Below are 17,040 nucleotides of genomic sequence, written 5' to 3' on the forward strand. Positions count from 1 at the left end.
TATATTAACTTTCATAAAAATAATTTTTATGTAACTTGTTATGGATCTCATTTTTGGTTGGTGATTGATGTCTTATGATTTTCACAATTGATATTTCTTTTGAGTTTTGTAATGTTTCCTGAGTTTATTTGTCTAATTCATTTATATGCTTGTAATTCAATTGATTTAGCCATTGTTAAATAATTTATTGGTTTTCAATAAACATTAAATTTGAATTATATAAAAATAGAAATTCGATAAGAGTAACGATAATTACGATAACACTAAAGATGATCTCATAATACCCTAATAATGAGACCTAGTCAGCATTAATATTTATATTCTATGAACCAAAAATTACAATCACAATATTAAAATAAGAGTAATATTAAAATAAGTGGAGCATCATTGGAAGTGTTTTGGATTTTTTTTTTTGTGTTTGATTCATCTTATTAGTTTGTAGTTATGAACCTAAACTATCTTTTTCTTAGAATACAAAGTATTTTATAATTGTAGTTTTTGATATGAAAGTCATCAATGTATATATTACGATAACACTAAAGATGATCTCATAATACCCTAATAATGAGACCTAGTCAGCATTAATATTTATATTCTATGAACCAAAAATTACAATCACAATATTAAAATAAGAGTAATATTAAAATAAGTGGAGCATCATTGGAAGTGTTTTGGATTTTTTTTTGTGTTTGATTCATCTTATTAGTTTGTAGTTATGAACCTAAACTATCTTTTTCTTAGAATACAAAGTATTTTATAATTGTAGTTTTTGATATAAAAGTCATCAATGTATATATTCAATTTTGTTTAAAGTGATTAAATATTATTTAAAGTATATAAAGAGCTTAAAATATTGAAAATTTATTTAAAATATTAATTAAAATATTCAATTTCTGATAGGGATAGTATTAAAAATCAGTTATAGCAATCTATATAAAGTATATAAAGAACTTAAAATATTATTTGAATAAATTCTAACAACTTTTATAAATAAAGAAATACAGTATTTAGCTGTATTTTTAATCAAACTTAGGGATTGTTTGAGTAAGTTATATGAAAATATTTCGTAATTTGTTTGATCTTAAACTATTTATGGTTTGATTTATTTTAATAGAATTATTTAAATTTATACATTTTATTTTAAAATATAAGAAATATGACTATAATAATTCAATTTTAATAATTTAAGTAAAATGATTTAAATTTAATTTAATTTTAAAATGTAATTAAAAATTATGAAAAATATATTTTAGTTAATAACTTAAATATTAAGTTTATTTATTTGAATGAAAGTAAAATAAAAATCTTTAACGGTTGATTAACATCATAATCTACGTCATATGACAACTTGAATTCTTACTGTTTTTCTCCATATAAATAAGTAATTAAATATATAATAATAATAATAATTAAAAAAATATATGTATATATAGAGTTAGTTATTTTCTTACTTACATATCATATTTCAGATTTCTCTCCACTCTCATCTTTTCTCTCTCGGTCATCGAAGATATGAAGTTTTCAGTTCGCAATTTGCAGGTACATATGAGATTAATACTTTTTAAGCTATTTTCATTAATTGTACGAAGAATCAAATGTATGAAAAGAGACGGTTCTAAGAATAGTTTAAATATAATTTTATTCAGAAAGTATTGAAAACTAATGTCTATTATGGATATGAAAAAAATATAGATTAATCAATTGATGTTACATGTTTAAATGTTCATGAAATTCTAATAGTTTGTCTCCTTTTCAAGTTCGGAAATATAGGTTTTCGATTAAACTTATTTTTATGGGATGGATCAATTTAATGGAGTATCTTTATGTTTGAAATCATATGCTTATTTCAGCTGAATTCTGTAGTGTTTTGTTATACACATGTATTTTCTTGTGCTGATTTTTATATCTCCTTGTTGCAGAAATAGAAAAATAAAGTTTCAGGCCTTTTTAAGAGCTCATAAAAAGGATTACAAGAATTCAGGTGAAGAATCCAAACTAAACAACTATGTACTGCGTTTGCTTTATGATAAGAATCATCTGAAAAAATGAAGAATAATGAGAAAGGAGATATTTCAGTTCTTATAAAGAAGATTGAAGAGATTGAGATCAATTCAAGATCCAAAATTGAAACCTTAATGGAACATTCTAACTTCCTTCAACTCAAGATGAACAAAATGACTTCAAACTGTATCGAAGCTTTAAGCCTAGTAAACAACCCAAACATCCAATCCAACTCCTACACCAACACCAACACGAAAATCAACACCAACACCAATGAGATTATGATACTAGAACTGGCTGCATTAAGAACAGAGAACAATCGTCTACACAATATAATATCCGAAATGAAGAAAGAGAATAGGAAAACTGTGAGTCATCAAAACAATATCATAAAAAAGTTAAGCGATGAGAACAAGGAAGTGAAACAACTAGCGGAGAAGAAGATCAACGAGATAGCTGGAGAGTTACGTAAGAATTTAGAAGATCAAATCCGAATGATGAGTAGGAGAATAAAGGTAGCAAAACAACTTCATATTGAGAACAAGGAAGTCTACATGAAAATAAGAGACAAGTACTCGAAAGAGAAGACTGACATGATAATTATTGAAGACATGATGAAGGAACTCAATAGGGTGGGAGTTAGGATCGAGAAATTCAGTGATGATATTATGAAGATAGTTTCGAAATTTTTTTGTTGGGATGTGTTTGCGAAGGAATGGGCTAGGAAGAAAGGAATGGAGGAGAAGGAATGGGAAGAAGAGATAATGGAATTAAGGGAGAAGGTGAAGGAAATGGAGAAGGTTGTGAATGAGAAGGAAGGAGAGATTGCTATGATTGGGGAGGATAAGAAGGAGGCTATTAGACAATTATGTGTTTGGATTGATTATCATCGTAACACTAGGAGGGGTTACTTGAAGGAAATTCTCTCAAAAAATCTTCGAAACATCAGGATTTTACGAATTAGGAAGAGCTCAAGTATGATGTAGAATTTTTGCAGGGATGAACGATATCGCTTCTATTTCAAAACAAATAATTCCTGAAACATTATAGAAAGCTTGAATTTTGAATTAAGAAATTTAATATTGTTCAAGATTTGGTTAATCTAAACTATATTAGCAACCTCTAATAAGCTTATAAAACATGAATAAAATGTTTTATTTACCATTATCTAATTTAAATTAGAGTGGCGCAACAGAAGCATGGTGGGACATAACCCGCATGGTGGGACATAATCCACACGTCCCAGATCGAAATTTGGCTCTTCAATTATATTTAGGTCGGAATAGTTTTAATCAAAGTAACTAAGATACAATCATACAAATGCTATGAAACATATTTATTGTTTATAATATGTTCCTTCAAAGTATTTATCATACAAATATTATTAAACATATTTCTTGTTTATAGTAAGTTCCTACAAAGTATTTACTAGTAGACAAATGGGTATTGAAAATTAAGTTAAGAAGGTGTAGATTTGTAAGTTATAAAAAATTTGAATTTTGAATATAGAAATTCAATATTCTTAAAGATTTATTAAATATGTTTTATCTAATCAATTTTAGAGAACTCTAATGAGTTATGAGAAAGATCTTAAAAAAAGATTGACTTACAAAATTTATTCTCTTTGAAAGGTTATATGATATATCTAGCATTCTTTGTCCATAAGAAATTATTAATAAAAAAGAGTAAAATATTTCATAATTGTAAATTTTATATTTTAAAGATAAATAAAATATTTTGTTATTTTAGTTTATGTTTTTGAATGATATTATTAAATAAATGATTGACAAAGATAGCTGGAAATTTGAATGGCTTTACTGAAATCTGTTTATTTTAAAAAAAAAAATTAATTTTGAAGTATTGAACGAGTTATTTGGATAAAAACTTAGTTTGATAGTTATTTGATTTTTCAAAAAACAAATATCAATATATATATTCTCAATCATCAAATTACTTAAATCATATAATCAGGAGCAGACGCATAAATAATTTTTTAGGAGTTAAATTAATTATATTTATACTACATTTTTCCCGATTAAATAAATGTATTTACTAATTAAAACTTTACAATGATAATATAAATCGAGAAAAGTACATTAATAAACACAATTATAAAGTTATTCTTGTCGATGAGTCGGTACAAAAGAAGACAATTGTATTCTATGAGACTTCATTTGTTGAAAATGTTGAAATATTTGTTAATTTTTAATTGTTGAAAAAAAATATTTTTAATATAAACTACCAAACTATCATTCATTTATTCGTCTCCTATTGCATTACGCAAATCAGTCTTCACAATCTTCATTGCATAAAAGACTCTTTCGACAGAAATAACTACAACTAGTAAAACTAAAGTCAGCTCTATCAAACGACAAACCAATGAAAAGACTAATTATTTTTCTATTGTAATCAGTGTTTTGAGCAAAAATTCTCAAGTCTTCAATTGAATAAAATTGAGGATCATCCCGTAAATTAAATAAGTAAGCCTAAAGTTGTTGTTTCAAAAATAAATAATCAGTGCCTCTAAAATCTCCGGGATAAAGTTTAGCAAGGCGGATGAACGAACATCAAATTAGGAGAATAAATTTGTTAGATGAAGAAATGATATGCAACCGAGCAATTTTGTATTAAATTCTAAAAAGCGATTACTCATCTCTTACATAATCAAATAAACAACCTAACATTAAAATTCAAAACTGTGATCAAATTAATAATAAACAAAAACTATTAACAAACAAAAAAAAATAACGTTATTAGAATAACTCACAAAACATTTCCATGCGACAATGATGAATATTAGTGACTAGTTCCCCTTTTCCTCTCCGCCTACCATAGTTATCAATTAGCATATGCTCATGCATACCAAATATTGTGATAGTTAACTTGGTTCAAAATATCATTCTATCCATTTTCTCTAAAGTTTTGACCATAGCGTAGTTAAACTTAAAATAGAAAAAGAACTCACTTTAAATTCTAAGCCCTAAATCACTAATTGAAATTGGTTACCACTTACTTAAAAGTCAAAACCCTAAATGGCTAAATCCCTAATTTAATGTTAGTGCTCGACTATTTAAATACGAAATACCTGAAAAAGATAAGGCATTAGAGTACATTCGCCATCTCAGATTAAGGATACTGAATAAGATCACTAGCTAGCTAACTATTGAGTGCTGAATTGGTGAGTGACGAAGAGTCTCTAGACTGAAAAACTAAAATCTTCACTAAGGACTGAAGAGTAGAAAATGATTGGTGCAACTAATATAGTTTAAGAATTTTTAGCCTCTTTAGTTTGAAATTTAGTTTAGGCCTTTTTTTTTATAATGGGCTTAAATGTTTTTGAGTTTACCCAACTAATATATTATTATATTATATATAATAATTGTTTAGTATGCGGGGGCTGGATCCCACCACAGTCCACCCTTTTCGTCCGCCCTACATATATTTTAAGTATTTGTTTTTTTATAAATTTTAAAGAAAAAATAAATATTTTAATAAATTAATCTACTTAACACAAAAAAATCTCACATTTTCATCAAATAAAATTTTGATCTCATATCTTTCAATATCTCAAGTAACTCCACAACAAACAAGTTAAGTAAATATAGAATGAAAAATTATTTAAAAAAAATTATTGATTATTTAAAATATGTGATTACTATTCAAGACTGAATTATTTGAGTTTAAATTCATATCATACTGTAAATCTTTAAATTTGACTTGTCTATAAAAGAGTAATTGAAATTGCATTTAACATGTATATAAGTAGATATTTCTAGTATGTCGAAAAGTTATAACTGTTAGGATCGGGATCGTCAATAGGAGACCAGGGTCCGGCTAAAGGAGACCGCTTTAAACACACAAAACGGTTGGCCCTAATTCGGTTAAGAATTAGAACCAGTCTTAACACCACGCAAGCTGTCACAAACTCTTGAACTAAGTTAAAATGCGGAAATGTTTGTTTCATCCTGAAGCAACACACACAAATTAGTTAAAGAAGAGATTAAAGAAGAATCAGTTCGGAGAAATGAGAGATCGGTTCGGTTGGTTTAAGTGACCGGAAATGGGTAAATAACACAAGACACAAATTTTTATGGATGTTCGGAGATTAAACTCCTACGTCATCCCTTCTTCTCAAACAGTGAGAAGGATATTCACTAAGGAATATTCAACAACACAATACACTTCACGATTGAGTTTTATTTACTACTCGTCGTTCACCTCACAACATTCACACAGTATTGTAATACACTTTTACAGATATTGTAAATACTTAGAACTTTTACAGTTTGTTCTTATCACTCAATAGCTTGGTAGATTTCTCAAAGTATATTCGCAAGAGTGAGAAAGTTGTGACAAAGGCTTTTCTTGTTCGTAAGTTCTTCACGTGACCAAAGGTGTTTTCTTTAGTTCTTTAGCTTCCTTTTATATAGTGGAAATATGACAACGGTCATATTTCTCTCTCTCCAAGGTGATTGGTCCCAAGAAGCCGTACCAGTCCGGTTTAAGCGACTTGCACGTTTTGTCTTTGTACACATGGCAATTGTACATTTGGCGGCCTCCTGCTCGTTGGAGGTTGCTTGTGGACTTAGGAAAAATCAGGTAATCATTCACCTGCATTTTTCCTTTATTCGGAACTTTCTTTTGCATATTCCCAAGGAATATTTGTTTATATCAACACGTTAACTTCTAACATATTCATATCTTTGAATAATCTGCCTGTTGGAGATGTATGGTAGCTTTAGGTTTTTCACGAGGTTGAATCAGCCGAACATTTTCGATTTGCAATTCAACCGGTCCTGAAGTAAAGATGATCCAAATTTCTTAGAGGATAGGTTAATTAAGGAATTCTGGTTTGACCGGTCTGGGTTGAAGATATGTACGGGCACATAAAGTTGAATTTGATTAAGTTCTTTTAGATAGTTAAATACTTATGAATTAACTATATAATTTTTCTAACAATTTATCCTTTTTTGATTATTTAAATTAAATATTCAAAACCTGTAATCGTTGGCCAGTTTCAAAATAACTTAATTTTATTTGGCCGGTTTAGAAAACTGTTTGAGAAGAAGATTTTGCGAAAAATTTTGTATGTCTATCAATTTCTCCCCTTTTGATACTTTTAACATAAAAGTATCAAAACTAACAACCGATAAAAGACAAACCGAATAATATAGATTTCAAAAACTATTATAGATAGTGATAAGTTTAAAAAATATATATAATAATATTTTAAAACGAATACTATAGGTTTAAAAAAATATTATAAGTTATAAAGTAGATATAAAATACGACTGCAGGTTTCAAAGATATTATAAATTAGAAAATATATATATATATAAATGAGATAGCATAAAGGTGAAAGAGTTCATTGGTCCCCTTGTTCTCTTGTTCTTCTGTCTATGTCTTCGAAACATCCGGCTACGAAGCTTATTCCTGGAGCTGTGCTGCCCATCGGTCGAGTTCTTCGACTCTACATAAAATTCCCAACCGATTCGGCTCTAGCACCGCGATTTGACCGGGTACTTGAAGGAGTAGAGTTGGTCGGTTCTACTCTTGGCCGGCGTCTCCTTGTATTTAGAGGCGCGCCATCTTCCTCCTCTTCATCAGCAATCAGATCAATTTGGTGACCGACAAGATTCTCATCCGTCCGAATGTTTGTTTGTTCAGCTCGAGTAATGAGTGCGGTTACTTGATCTTTTTTCGTTTATTTGTTTGCGCTATTGTCATTCTAGCAATAGGAGGATTTTGTTGAATAACACAAGCCGCACCGACATTTTCTTGTTCAGCCGCTTTTGGATTAGCCTCTTCAGCTTGAATTCTCCGGGCTAATACTTCATCATTAATTTCGGTTTCCCTGGAAAGCCGGCCTTGTTCTGCTTCTTCGGCCTGAATCTGCTTGGCTGTTTCCTCATTTATTCGAATTTATTCCTCGGTGGACACGGCCTTGACCCTTGCCAGTTCATCTACTTGTGCAGACATGGCTTGCACCGTTAGAAGAATTTGAGATGTAACCATTTCAACATTTTCATTTTTGGAATCGGTTTTGGAGGCCCTAGATTCCAGGGATGCCTGCCATAAGGCCATTGAGACTTGAACAACTTTCTGAATGAAATATTTTATTTCATCCGTAAAGGGAACAACTACTTGACTTTGCGCCAGGTGTAGATAGTGAACAGATAAAGACATCTATGCTCTGTTCTGATTAATTGGATTATTCTCTACATCATTAGTTTGAGTAGGAGACTTACCCGATTGAGTTTTGGTTGGTGAATTAGAGGATGGAGAAGTCGTTTGACATTTAGGAGGTGTGGAAAAGTATTTTGGTTGACTTTCTTCTTGTTCCGCCCCAGCCGATCTAGAAGATTGACCGATTTCAAAATTCGTTCTCTCTAGCTGTTTTCCATGTCGGTTGGCCTCTTCATTGTCAACCGAATTTATCATTTTAGCATTTCTTTCAGTTTCTTCTTCCAACCTTGTTATTTTGGTTTGAAGATCCTCTTTAATCGATGTCAATATAGTCATCACAATTTTGTCCTCACGGGCTATTTCATCCATAGCGGTGTGTTTTTGACGAATGTCGTCCATGGTTGAAATTAACACCTTCAGTTTCACATTGAACTCAACCAGCTGTTCTCTTGACAGCGTGAGTTGTACAAGCGAGGTTTTGGCGAGATCAATCGCCTTTGCTTCCACAGATAACACTCTTTCCTTCTTTTCATTAAATTTTGGTCCATCTGGGAGCATGTCTCTAAATAGAACCTATTACCTTAGTCTCTTCCATTCATAAAATAAATCGGATAACTCATAGGCTCTGTCCATAATTGTCTTTAGAATATCATCCACGATTTTATCGGCCCTCTCTTCGGCCATCTCAGAGTCCGGAATCTCAGTTTCCGGAATGGTTGTGTTGTGAGCCACCTCTTCATGAGGCGGGTTGTGATTTGATTCGGTTGAACATACTTCTTCTACCACTAGACCGGTGGATCATTTCTCGGCATGGACACTTTCATGTGCCAGAGGTTGTTCGACAAGAATTTCTTCTTCATTTCCTTCGACCGTCTCATCGACCTGTTCATCTTTATCTGCCCGGTTGGTTTCAACATTCTGACCGGTCTCAATATATCTACTTGTCACATCGGTATCAACTAACCGATTGACGTCGTGCACGATATTAATAATCACATCCAAGGTCCTCTATTGAGCCTCTACAGCCGCAGACCCAACAGGTTGAATAGGGGACTCCCTAGGTACAGGAGTAATAACCGGAGTAGGAATACTTACCTCATGAGTGGGGGGTGTCTTAGTTGTAGATCGGCCGGTTGCATTAGCCGATGATTCCTCGGGAGTAGGAGGAACTTCCGGGTTTTGAACAGGTTCTGCGTGAATCTACTCATCAACCGGATTTTAAATAAGAACCTCCTCAACCAGATTGGGGTTAGGAGTCTGTTCATCATCAATCAGATTGGAAATGGGAATCTCCTCAACCGGAGTGGGGTTAGGAGAAGCCGTGCGGTTGGCCGACCTAGAGGGTGTACTTTCGGTGTCGGTTGACTAACTGACCGATTTATTAGCCAACTGCTTCTTTCCTTTCTTCGTCTTTTCCTTAGTTTTTTTAACCTTAGGCTTCTTAGCCTTCGGTTCAGTATCTTTCGATACCCTCTCTCTTGGTGCCTTCTCGACTCTAACTAGGTTTTTCCCAATATTGACGGTATTTACTATTTTGGGATTTGAAGGTGTTGTAGGATCTTTCCAATCTGCATGGCATAGCTTAGAGACCGGTCCTTCTTTCAGGCCACCATTTCACATAGATTCTCAAATAATACGTCGGCCCAGTCGATTTTGTCATCATGAATGATGCCAGTCATCATCTCAAACTTGGGCCGAGTTAGGTTATCGAAATTACTTCCTTTCCTTTGAAGGGATTTGGAAACGATGTCGCATAGACACCGGTATTCGAACTTCAGCGAGCTCTTCTTCCCGATAAACTTCACCAGTTCATCCGAATTTGAGATTATCTTTTGAATCTCCACTGCATCTTCTTCCGGTAAGTTTGTCAGAAAGTCGCGCCCTTCAGTGGGCAGACGAAGGGCTTCGGCGAATTTCTCATCCGATATCGGGAAATTATTACTGCCCACCGTTTCTTTTTAGAAGAATTTGTGATGACAAATATAGTGAATTACTATTTCATTTTGTTTATTTATGATTCAAACTATTGTCTCGATGATGAACTAGGTTTGTTTGATGTAGGGATTTTTTTGAAGAGTAAATCATGTTTGACCTTTTTGATAGTATCCTTAGTCGTCATCAACTCAATTCGATAAGTTTGATAAGATCAACTCAATTCGATATAGGTTCGGTACTTCGGTTAACTGAAAATATGTTGGCAATAACCGTGTCCCTAATCTTAGGAAAGACTTCATATGACTTGGCTAACTTCATATGTTAACTTTTCTAATCTTTTTTTAATGTAACTTGTTATGGCTCTTAATGTTGGTTGGTGATTGATGTCTTATGATTTTCTCAATTGATATTTCTTTTGAGTTTTGTCATGTTTCCTGAGTTTATTTGTCTAATTCTTTTATATTCTTGTAATTCAATTTATTTAGCCATTGTTAAATAATTTATCAATAAACATTAAATTTGAATTATAAAAAAGTAGAAATTCGATAAGAGTAACGATAATTACGATAACACTAAACCCTAATAACGAGACCTAGTCAGAATTAATAGTTATATTCTATGAACCAAAATTACAATCACAATATTAAAATAAGAGTGGAGCATCATTGGAAGTGTTTTGGATTATTTTTAGTGTTTAATTCATTTTATTAGTTGGTATTTCTGAACTTAGACTATCTTTTTCTTTGAATACAAAGTATTTTATAATTGTAGTTTTTGATATGAAAGTCATCAATGTATATATTATCATGATTTGTTAGACATAAGCTATATTTTATAATTGTAGTTTTTATGTTATGAAAGTCATCAATGTATATATTATCATAATTTACTAGACATAACTAGCTTACTAGGTATATATTGCATACAATTGTTTTAACTCTTAACTTATATTAATATGTAGATTAATTACATTTATGTCTCAATGTTTGTAATCAAAGAATGCCAAGATAATATCATAAAAATATTATGAAACATATTTCTTGTTTATACTATACAAACTATTTGTTAGTGTACAAATGGGTATTGAAAACTAAGTTCAAGGGGAATGAACATATTTATTGTCAAATTTGTTAACATGATTATATCTTATCTAAATATCTTCATTCATTGCTTAGAAAGACAATAATTTATTAGGATTTTGCGAATTAAGAAGAGCTTAAGTATGATGTCGAACTTTTAAATGAGGAATGAACGAGAGGCACTTCTATTTCAAAACAAATAATTTTTGAAACAGTTTAGAATGCTTGAATTTTGAATTAAGAAATTTAATATTGTTCAAGATTTGGTTAATCTAATAACCTCTAATACGTTTATAAATCATGAATAAAAGTAATTATTTATAATTATTTTACACAGTTCCCAGGATTAAAATCTGTCTTTGATATGATTTTTCATTTTTTTACTGTTTTATTTAGTTTATCTTCAATTATATTTAGGTCTCAATGTTTTTAATCAAGGTAACTTATATACAATCATACAAATATTATGAAACATATTTCTGGTATGTTTCTACAAACTATTTGTTAGCGGGCAAATGGATATTGAGAACAAAGTAAGAGGAATGTATATATTTGTTGTTAAACTTTTTAGCACAATTATATCTTATATAATAAATCAACATATCGAGAATGGTGTAGAAATACTTTTAGGAGAAAAAAAATTGGTTTTGCTGTCATCGGATGTATGGGAGGCGTTTCTATCCGCTTGGATTTTGAAGATGGAAATTCAATATTATTGAAGATTTGGTTAATCTAATCAATTCTATCAACCTCTGCTAAGTTATAAAACAAATGGGTACTGAAAACTAAGTTGGGAATGTATAGATTTGTGAATTTTATAAAAAGCTTGAATTTTGAAGATAGAAAATCAATATTCTTAAAAATTTATTAAATATTTTTCATCTAAACAATTCTAGACACCTCACATGAATTGTGAAAAAGATCTTGAAAAAAGATTGACTTACAAAATGTATTCCTTTTCAAGGGTTTTCAAGGGTTATATGATATTATTGGCATTTTTTGTCCATTAGAAATTATTAATAAAAATGATGAAAATATTTCATAATTTAAATGTTATATATTTTAAAGATAAATAAAATTATTTTGTTATTTTAGTTTATGTTTTTGATGATATGATTAAATAAATGATTGACAAGGATAATGGGTAATTTGAATTAAATTCTAAAATCTGTTTATTTTCCAAAATTATTAGTTTTGAGATTTTTGGGTAAAAGAAGAGCTAGTTTGATAATTATTTGATTTTTACAAAAACAAATCACAATCACATCATAACTATATATATTCTCAATAATCAAATTAATTAATTCATAATTTAGTATTTACTTTATTTTTATAAATTTTAAATATAAAAAGTATTTTAATATTTAATCTACTTAACCCAAAAAAATCTCACATTTTCATCAAATAAAATTTTGATTTCATATCTTTAAAATACATCAAGTAACTCCACAACAAACAATAAGTAAATATAGAATGCAAATTTATTTTTAAAAAACATGATTATTTGAATGATGTGATTAATGATTCAAGAACGTATTATTTGAGATTAATTTCATATTATTCAGAAAATCTCATCTGACTTGTCTAGTTATTTATTCTATATGCAGACTACAAGAATAATTAAAATTGCATTTAGCAGGTTAGTTCTTTCAAATATGTCAAAAAGTTTTAACTTTAATCAATTTCTGTAAATAGGCTTCTTTCAAACTTATTTTTGATAATCTTTTTATTTCAATTGAATGGAGAATTCTAAATATAATAAAATATTAAAACATGAATAAAGTTTATTATTTACAATTTTATTAACAAAATCAGAGTGGCGTATCGGAAGCGTGGTGGGCCTATAACCCACATGTCTCAGGATTGAAACCTGTGTCTATTTTTTAGTGTGTATTGAAAATAAAGAAAGGAGATATGTTCATAATTGTTGTCAAACTTGGCTTTATAAATTAAGAGGAATTGGAGCTCAAGAATGGTGTAGAAAGATTTTTGGGAGATAGAAGAATCAATTGTACTGTCATGAGATGAATGAGAGAAACTTCTATCCCGAATAATTCAGAAGTTTTTTATAAACAATTTGGATTTTAAATATGAAAATTCAATATTTTTAAAAGATTTTATTAAATATTTTTCATCTATATCAATTATAGCAACCTCTAATAAGCGGTAAGAATGATCTTGAAAAGAAGATTGGTTTACAAAAATTAATCTCTTCCAAAGATTATAAGATATATCTAGTGTCTTTGCACATAAGAAATCATTAATAAAATCAGTAAAATATTTAATAATTTAGAATGTTATATATTTTTAAAATGATTTTGCAAATTAAGAAAAATTGGAGCTGAAGAGTGTAAATTTTTTAGAGGTAGAAGAATCAATTTTGCTGTCATAAAATGAATATAGACACTTCTATTCCAAATCAAAGAATTCTGAATTTTTTATACAATTTTGATTTTGAAGATGAAAATTCAATATTCTTAAAGATTTTATTAAATATTGTTCATTTATATCAATTCTAGTAACATCTAATAAGTTGTGAGAATGATCTTGAAAAGAAGATTTATTTATAAAAAGTATTTTGTTATTTTAGTTTATGATTTGAATAATATGATGAAATTTGGATTAAATTTAAGGCTTTATTTGAAATATGGTTATTTTCAAATTTTAATTTTGGTTTTGAAGTATTTATTATTTTGGTAAAATTGTCAGAGCTAGTTTGATATTGAGTTATTTGGGTTTAAAAAAAAACATCTTAATCATATTATATTAGGTATATTCTCAATCATCAAATTAATTAATTCATTTAATTTAAAATACTAAACATATTTATTTTAATTTTATAAATTGTCATTTTAACAACTTAATCTAAATAATAATAAAAAACCCACATTTTCATTGAATGAAATTTGATTTCATACTTTTCAAATAATTCTACAAAAATATCAAGCTTATACTTGACACTTTCTTTTCAAAGGTTGAGACAGTGTTCCCTAACCGTCACTCTCGACTCAAGATAGATTATTAATTAGTATTTTCTACTATTTTGGTAGGTATTTCGGTAGGATACAAATATTCGGTTATAAGTATCTTCGTCTATTAGAAACATGGTTTGAATCTTATTATTAAAATAATTTAGATTAGTAACCATTTTTTTGGTCTTAAATCATAATTATTTTGTTCGATTTATTTGTATTATTTCTCATCACTAATATATACACTTAATTTTTATATTTTTGTATGAATGAAAAATGTTAGTATGACTTACACAGTAATGACGTTCACTTCAACATAAGACTAAGACGTTCTAAGTGAGATTCGAACAAAAACATATCATTTCTTATATATTATATTATATAAAATAAAATATTAATTTTTAATTTAAATACATTTATATTTAACTATTCAATTTTGTTTAAAGTGATTAAATATTATTTAAAGTATATAAAGAGCTTAAAATATTAGAAAGCTATTTAAAATATTATTTAAAATACTCAATTTCTGATAGGGACAAAGTATTAAAAATCAGTTATATCAATCCTCCTACAAAGTTTAAAGTATATAAAGAACTTAAAATATTATTTGAATAAATTCTAACAATTTTTATAAATAAAGAAATACATTGTTTAGCTATATTTTTAATCAAACTTAGGGATTGTTTGAGTAAATTATTTGAAAGTATTTCGTAATTTGTTTGATCTTAAACTATTTATGGTTTGATTTATTTTAATAGAATAATTTAAATATATACATTTTATTTTAAAATATAAGAAATATGACTATAATCATTCAATTTTAATAATTTAAGTAAAATGATTTAAATTTAATTTAATTTTAAAATGTAATTAAAAAATTATGAAAAATATATTTTAGTTAATAACTTAAATATTAAGTTTATTTATTTGAATGAAATTAAAACAAAAATCTTTAACGGTTGATTAACATCATAATTTACATGATATGACAACTTGAATTCTTACTGTTTTTCTCCATATAAATAAGTAATTAAAAAAATAAAAATAATAATAATTAAAAAATATATGTATATATAGAGTTAGTTATTTTCTTACTTACATATCATATTTAAGATTTCTCGCCTCTCTCTCGGTAATCGGAGATATGAAGTTTTCAGTTCGCAATTTGCAGGTACATATGAGATTTCTACTTTTTAAGCTATTTTCATTACTTGTACGAAGAATCAAATGTATGAAAAGAGACGGTTCTGAGAATAGTTTAAATATAATTTTATTCAGAAAGTATTGAAAACTAATGACTGTTGTGGATATGAAAGAAATGTAGATTAATCAAATGTTGTTACATGTTTAGATTAATGAAATGCTAATAGTTTGTCTCCTTTTGAAGTTCGAAAATATAGGTTTTTGATTAAACATATTTTTATGGGATGGATCAATTTAATGGGGTAACTTTATGTTTGAAATCATATGCTTATTTCAGCAGAATTCTTTAGTGTTTTGTTATACACATGTCTTTTCCTGTGCTGATTTTTATTTCTCCTTGTTGCAGAAATAGAAAAATAAAGTTACAGACCTTTTTAAAAGCTCATAAAACAGATTACAAGAATTCAGGTGAAGAATCCAAACTAAACAATTATGTACTGCGTTTGCTTTATGATAAGAATCAGCTGAAGAAGAATGAGAAAGGAGATGTTTCAGTTCTTATAAAGAAGATTGAAGAGATCGAGAGCAATTCAAGATCCAAAATTGAAACCTTAATGGCACATTCTAACTGCCTTCAACTCAAGATGAACAAAATGACTTCAAACTACATCAAAGCTTCAAGCCTATTAAACAACCCAAACATCCAATCCAACTCCAACACCAACACCAACACCAACACCAACGAGAGTATGATACTAGAACTGGCTGCATTAAGAACAGAAAACAATCATCCACACAATATAATATTCGAAATGAAGAAAGATAATAGGAAAACTGTGAGTCATCAAAACAACATCATAAAAAAGTTAAGCGACGAGAACAAGGAAGTGAAACAACTAGCGGAGAAGAAGATCAATGAGACAACTGGAGAGTTACGTAAGAATTTAGAAGATCAAATCCGAATGATGAGTAGGAGCATAAAGGTAGCAAAACAACTTCATATTGAGAACAAGGAAGTCTACATGAAAATAAGAGACAAGTACTCGAAAGAGAAGACTGACATGATAATTATTGAGGACATGATGAAGGAACTCAACAGGGTGGGAGTTAAGATCAAGGAATTCAGCGATGATATTAAGAAGATGGTTTCAACGTTTTCTTGTTGGGATGTGTTTGCGAAGGAATGGGCTAGGAAGAAAGGAATGGAGGAGAAAGAATGGGAAGAAGAGATAATGGAATTAAGGGAGAAGGTGAAGGAAATGGAGAAGGTTGTGATTGAGAAAGAAGAAGAGATTTCTATGATTGGGGAGGAGAAGAAGGAGGCTATTAGACAATTATGTGTTTGGATTGATTATCATCGAAACACTAGGAGGGGTTACTTGAAGGAAATTGTCTCAAGAAATCGTCGAAACTTCAGGATTTTGCGAATTAGGAAGAGCTCAAGTATGATGTAGAATTTTTGCAGGGATGAACGACATCGCTTCTATTTCAAAACAAATAATTCCTGAAATATTATAGAAAGCTTGAATTTTGAATTAAGAAATTTAATATTTTTCAAGATTTGGTTAATCTAAACTATATTAGAAACCTCTAATAAGCTTATGAAACATGAATAAAATGTATTATTTACCATTATCTAATTTAAATTAGAGTGACGCAACAGAAGCATGGTGGGCCATAACCCACACGTCCCAGATCGAAATTTGGCTCTTCAATTATATTTA

The 17,040-nt window shown here is 29.2% G+C and overlaps 2 protein-coding genes across 2 annotated transcripts; both read left to right on the forward strand.

The window, feature by feature from the left end:
- Positions 1–2,045: 2,045 nt before the first annotated feature.
- Positions 2,046–2,987, forward strand: LOC124913345 (COP1-interactive protein 1-like). The gene has a single exon (XM_047453936.1). It carries the CDS (start codon positions 2,046–2,048, stop codon positions 2,985–2,987), a length of 942 nt encoding a protein of 313 aa, XP_047309892.1.
- Positions 2,988–15,613: 12,626 nt separating this feature from the next.
- Positions 15,614–16,770, forward strand: LOC124913346 (COP1-interactive protein 1-like). Its single transcript, XM_047453937.1, has 2 exons — positions 15,614–15,618; positions 15,723–16,770. The coding sequence occupies exons 1-2, from the start codon at positions 15,614–15,616 to the stop codon at positions 16,768–16,770; spliced, it is 1,053 nt and encodes a 350-aa protein (XP_047309893.1).
- Positions 16,771–17,040: the final 270 nt, after the last annotated feature.

The sequence above is a fragment of the Impatiens glandulifera genome, chromosome 8, assembly GCF_907164915.1.
Source record: "Impatiens glandulifera chromosome 8, dImpGla2.1, whole genome shotgun sequence".
Lineage (NCBI taxonomy): Eukaryota > Viridiplantae > Streptophyta > Magnoliopsida > Ericales > Balsaminaceae > Impatiens > Impatiens glandulifera.

Bases quoted from the DNA above. Each gene is read 5' to 3' on its own strand.
- LOC124913345 (XM_047453936.1), top strand. From the start codon at position 2,046: ATGAAGAATAATGAGAAAGGAGATATTTCAGTTCTTATAAAGAAGATT.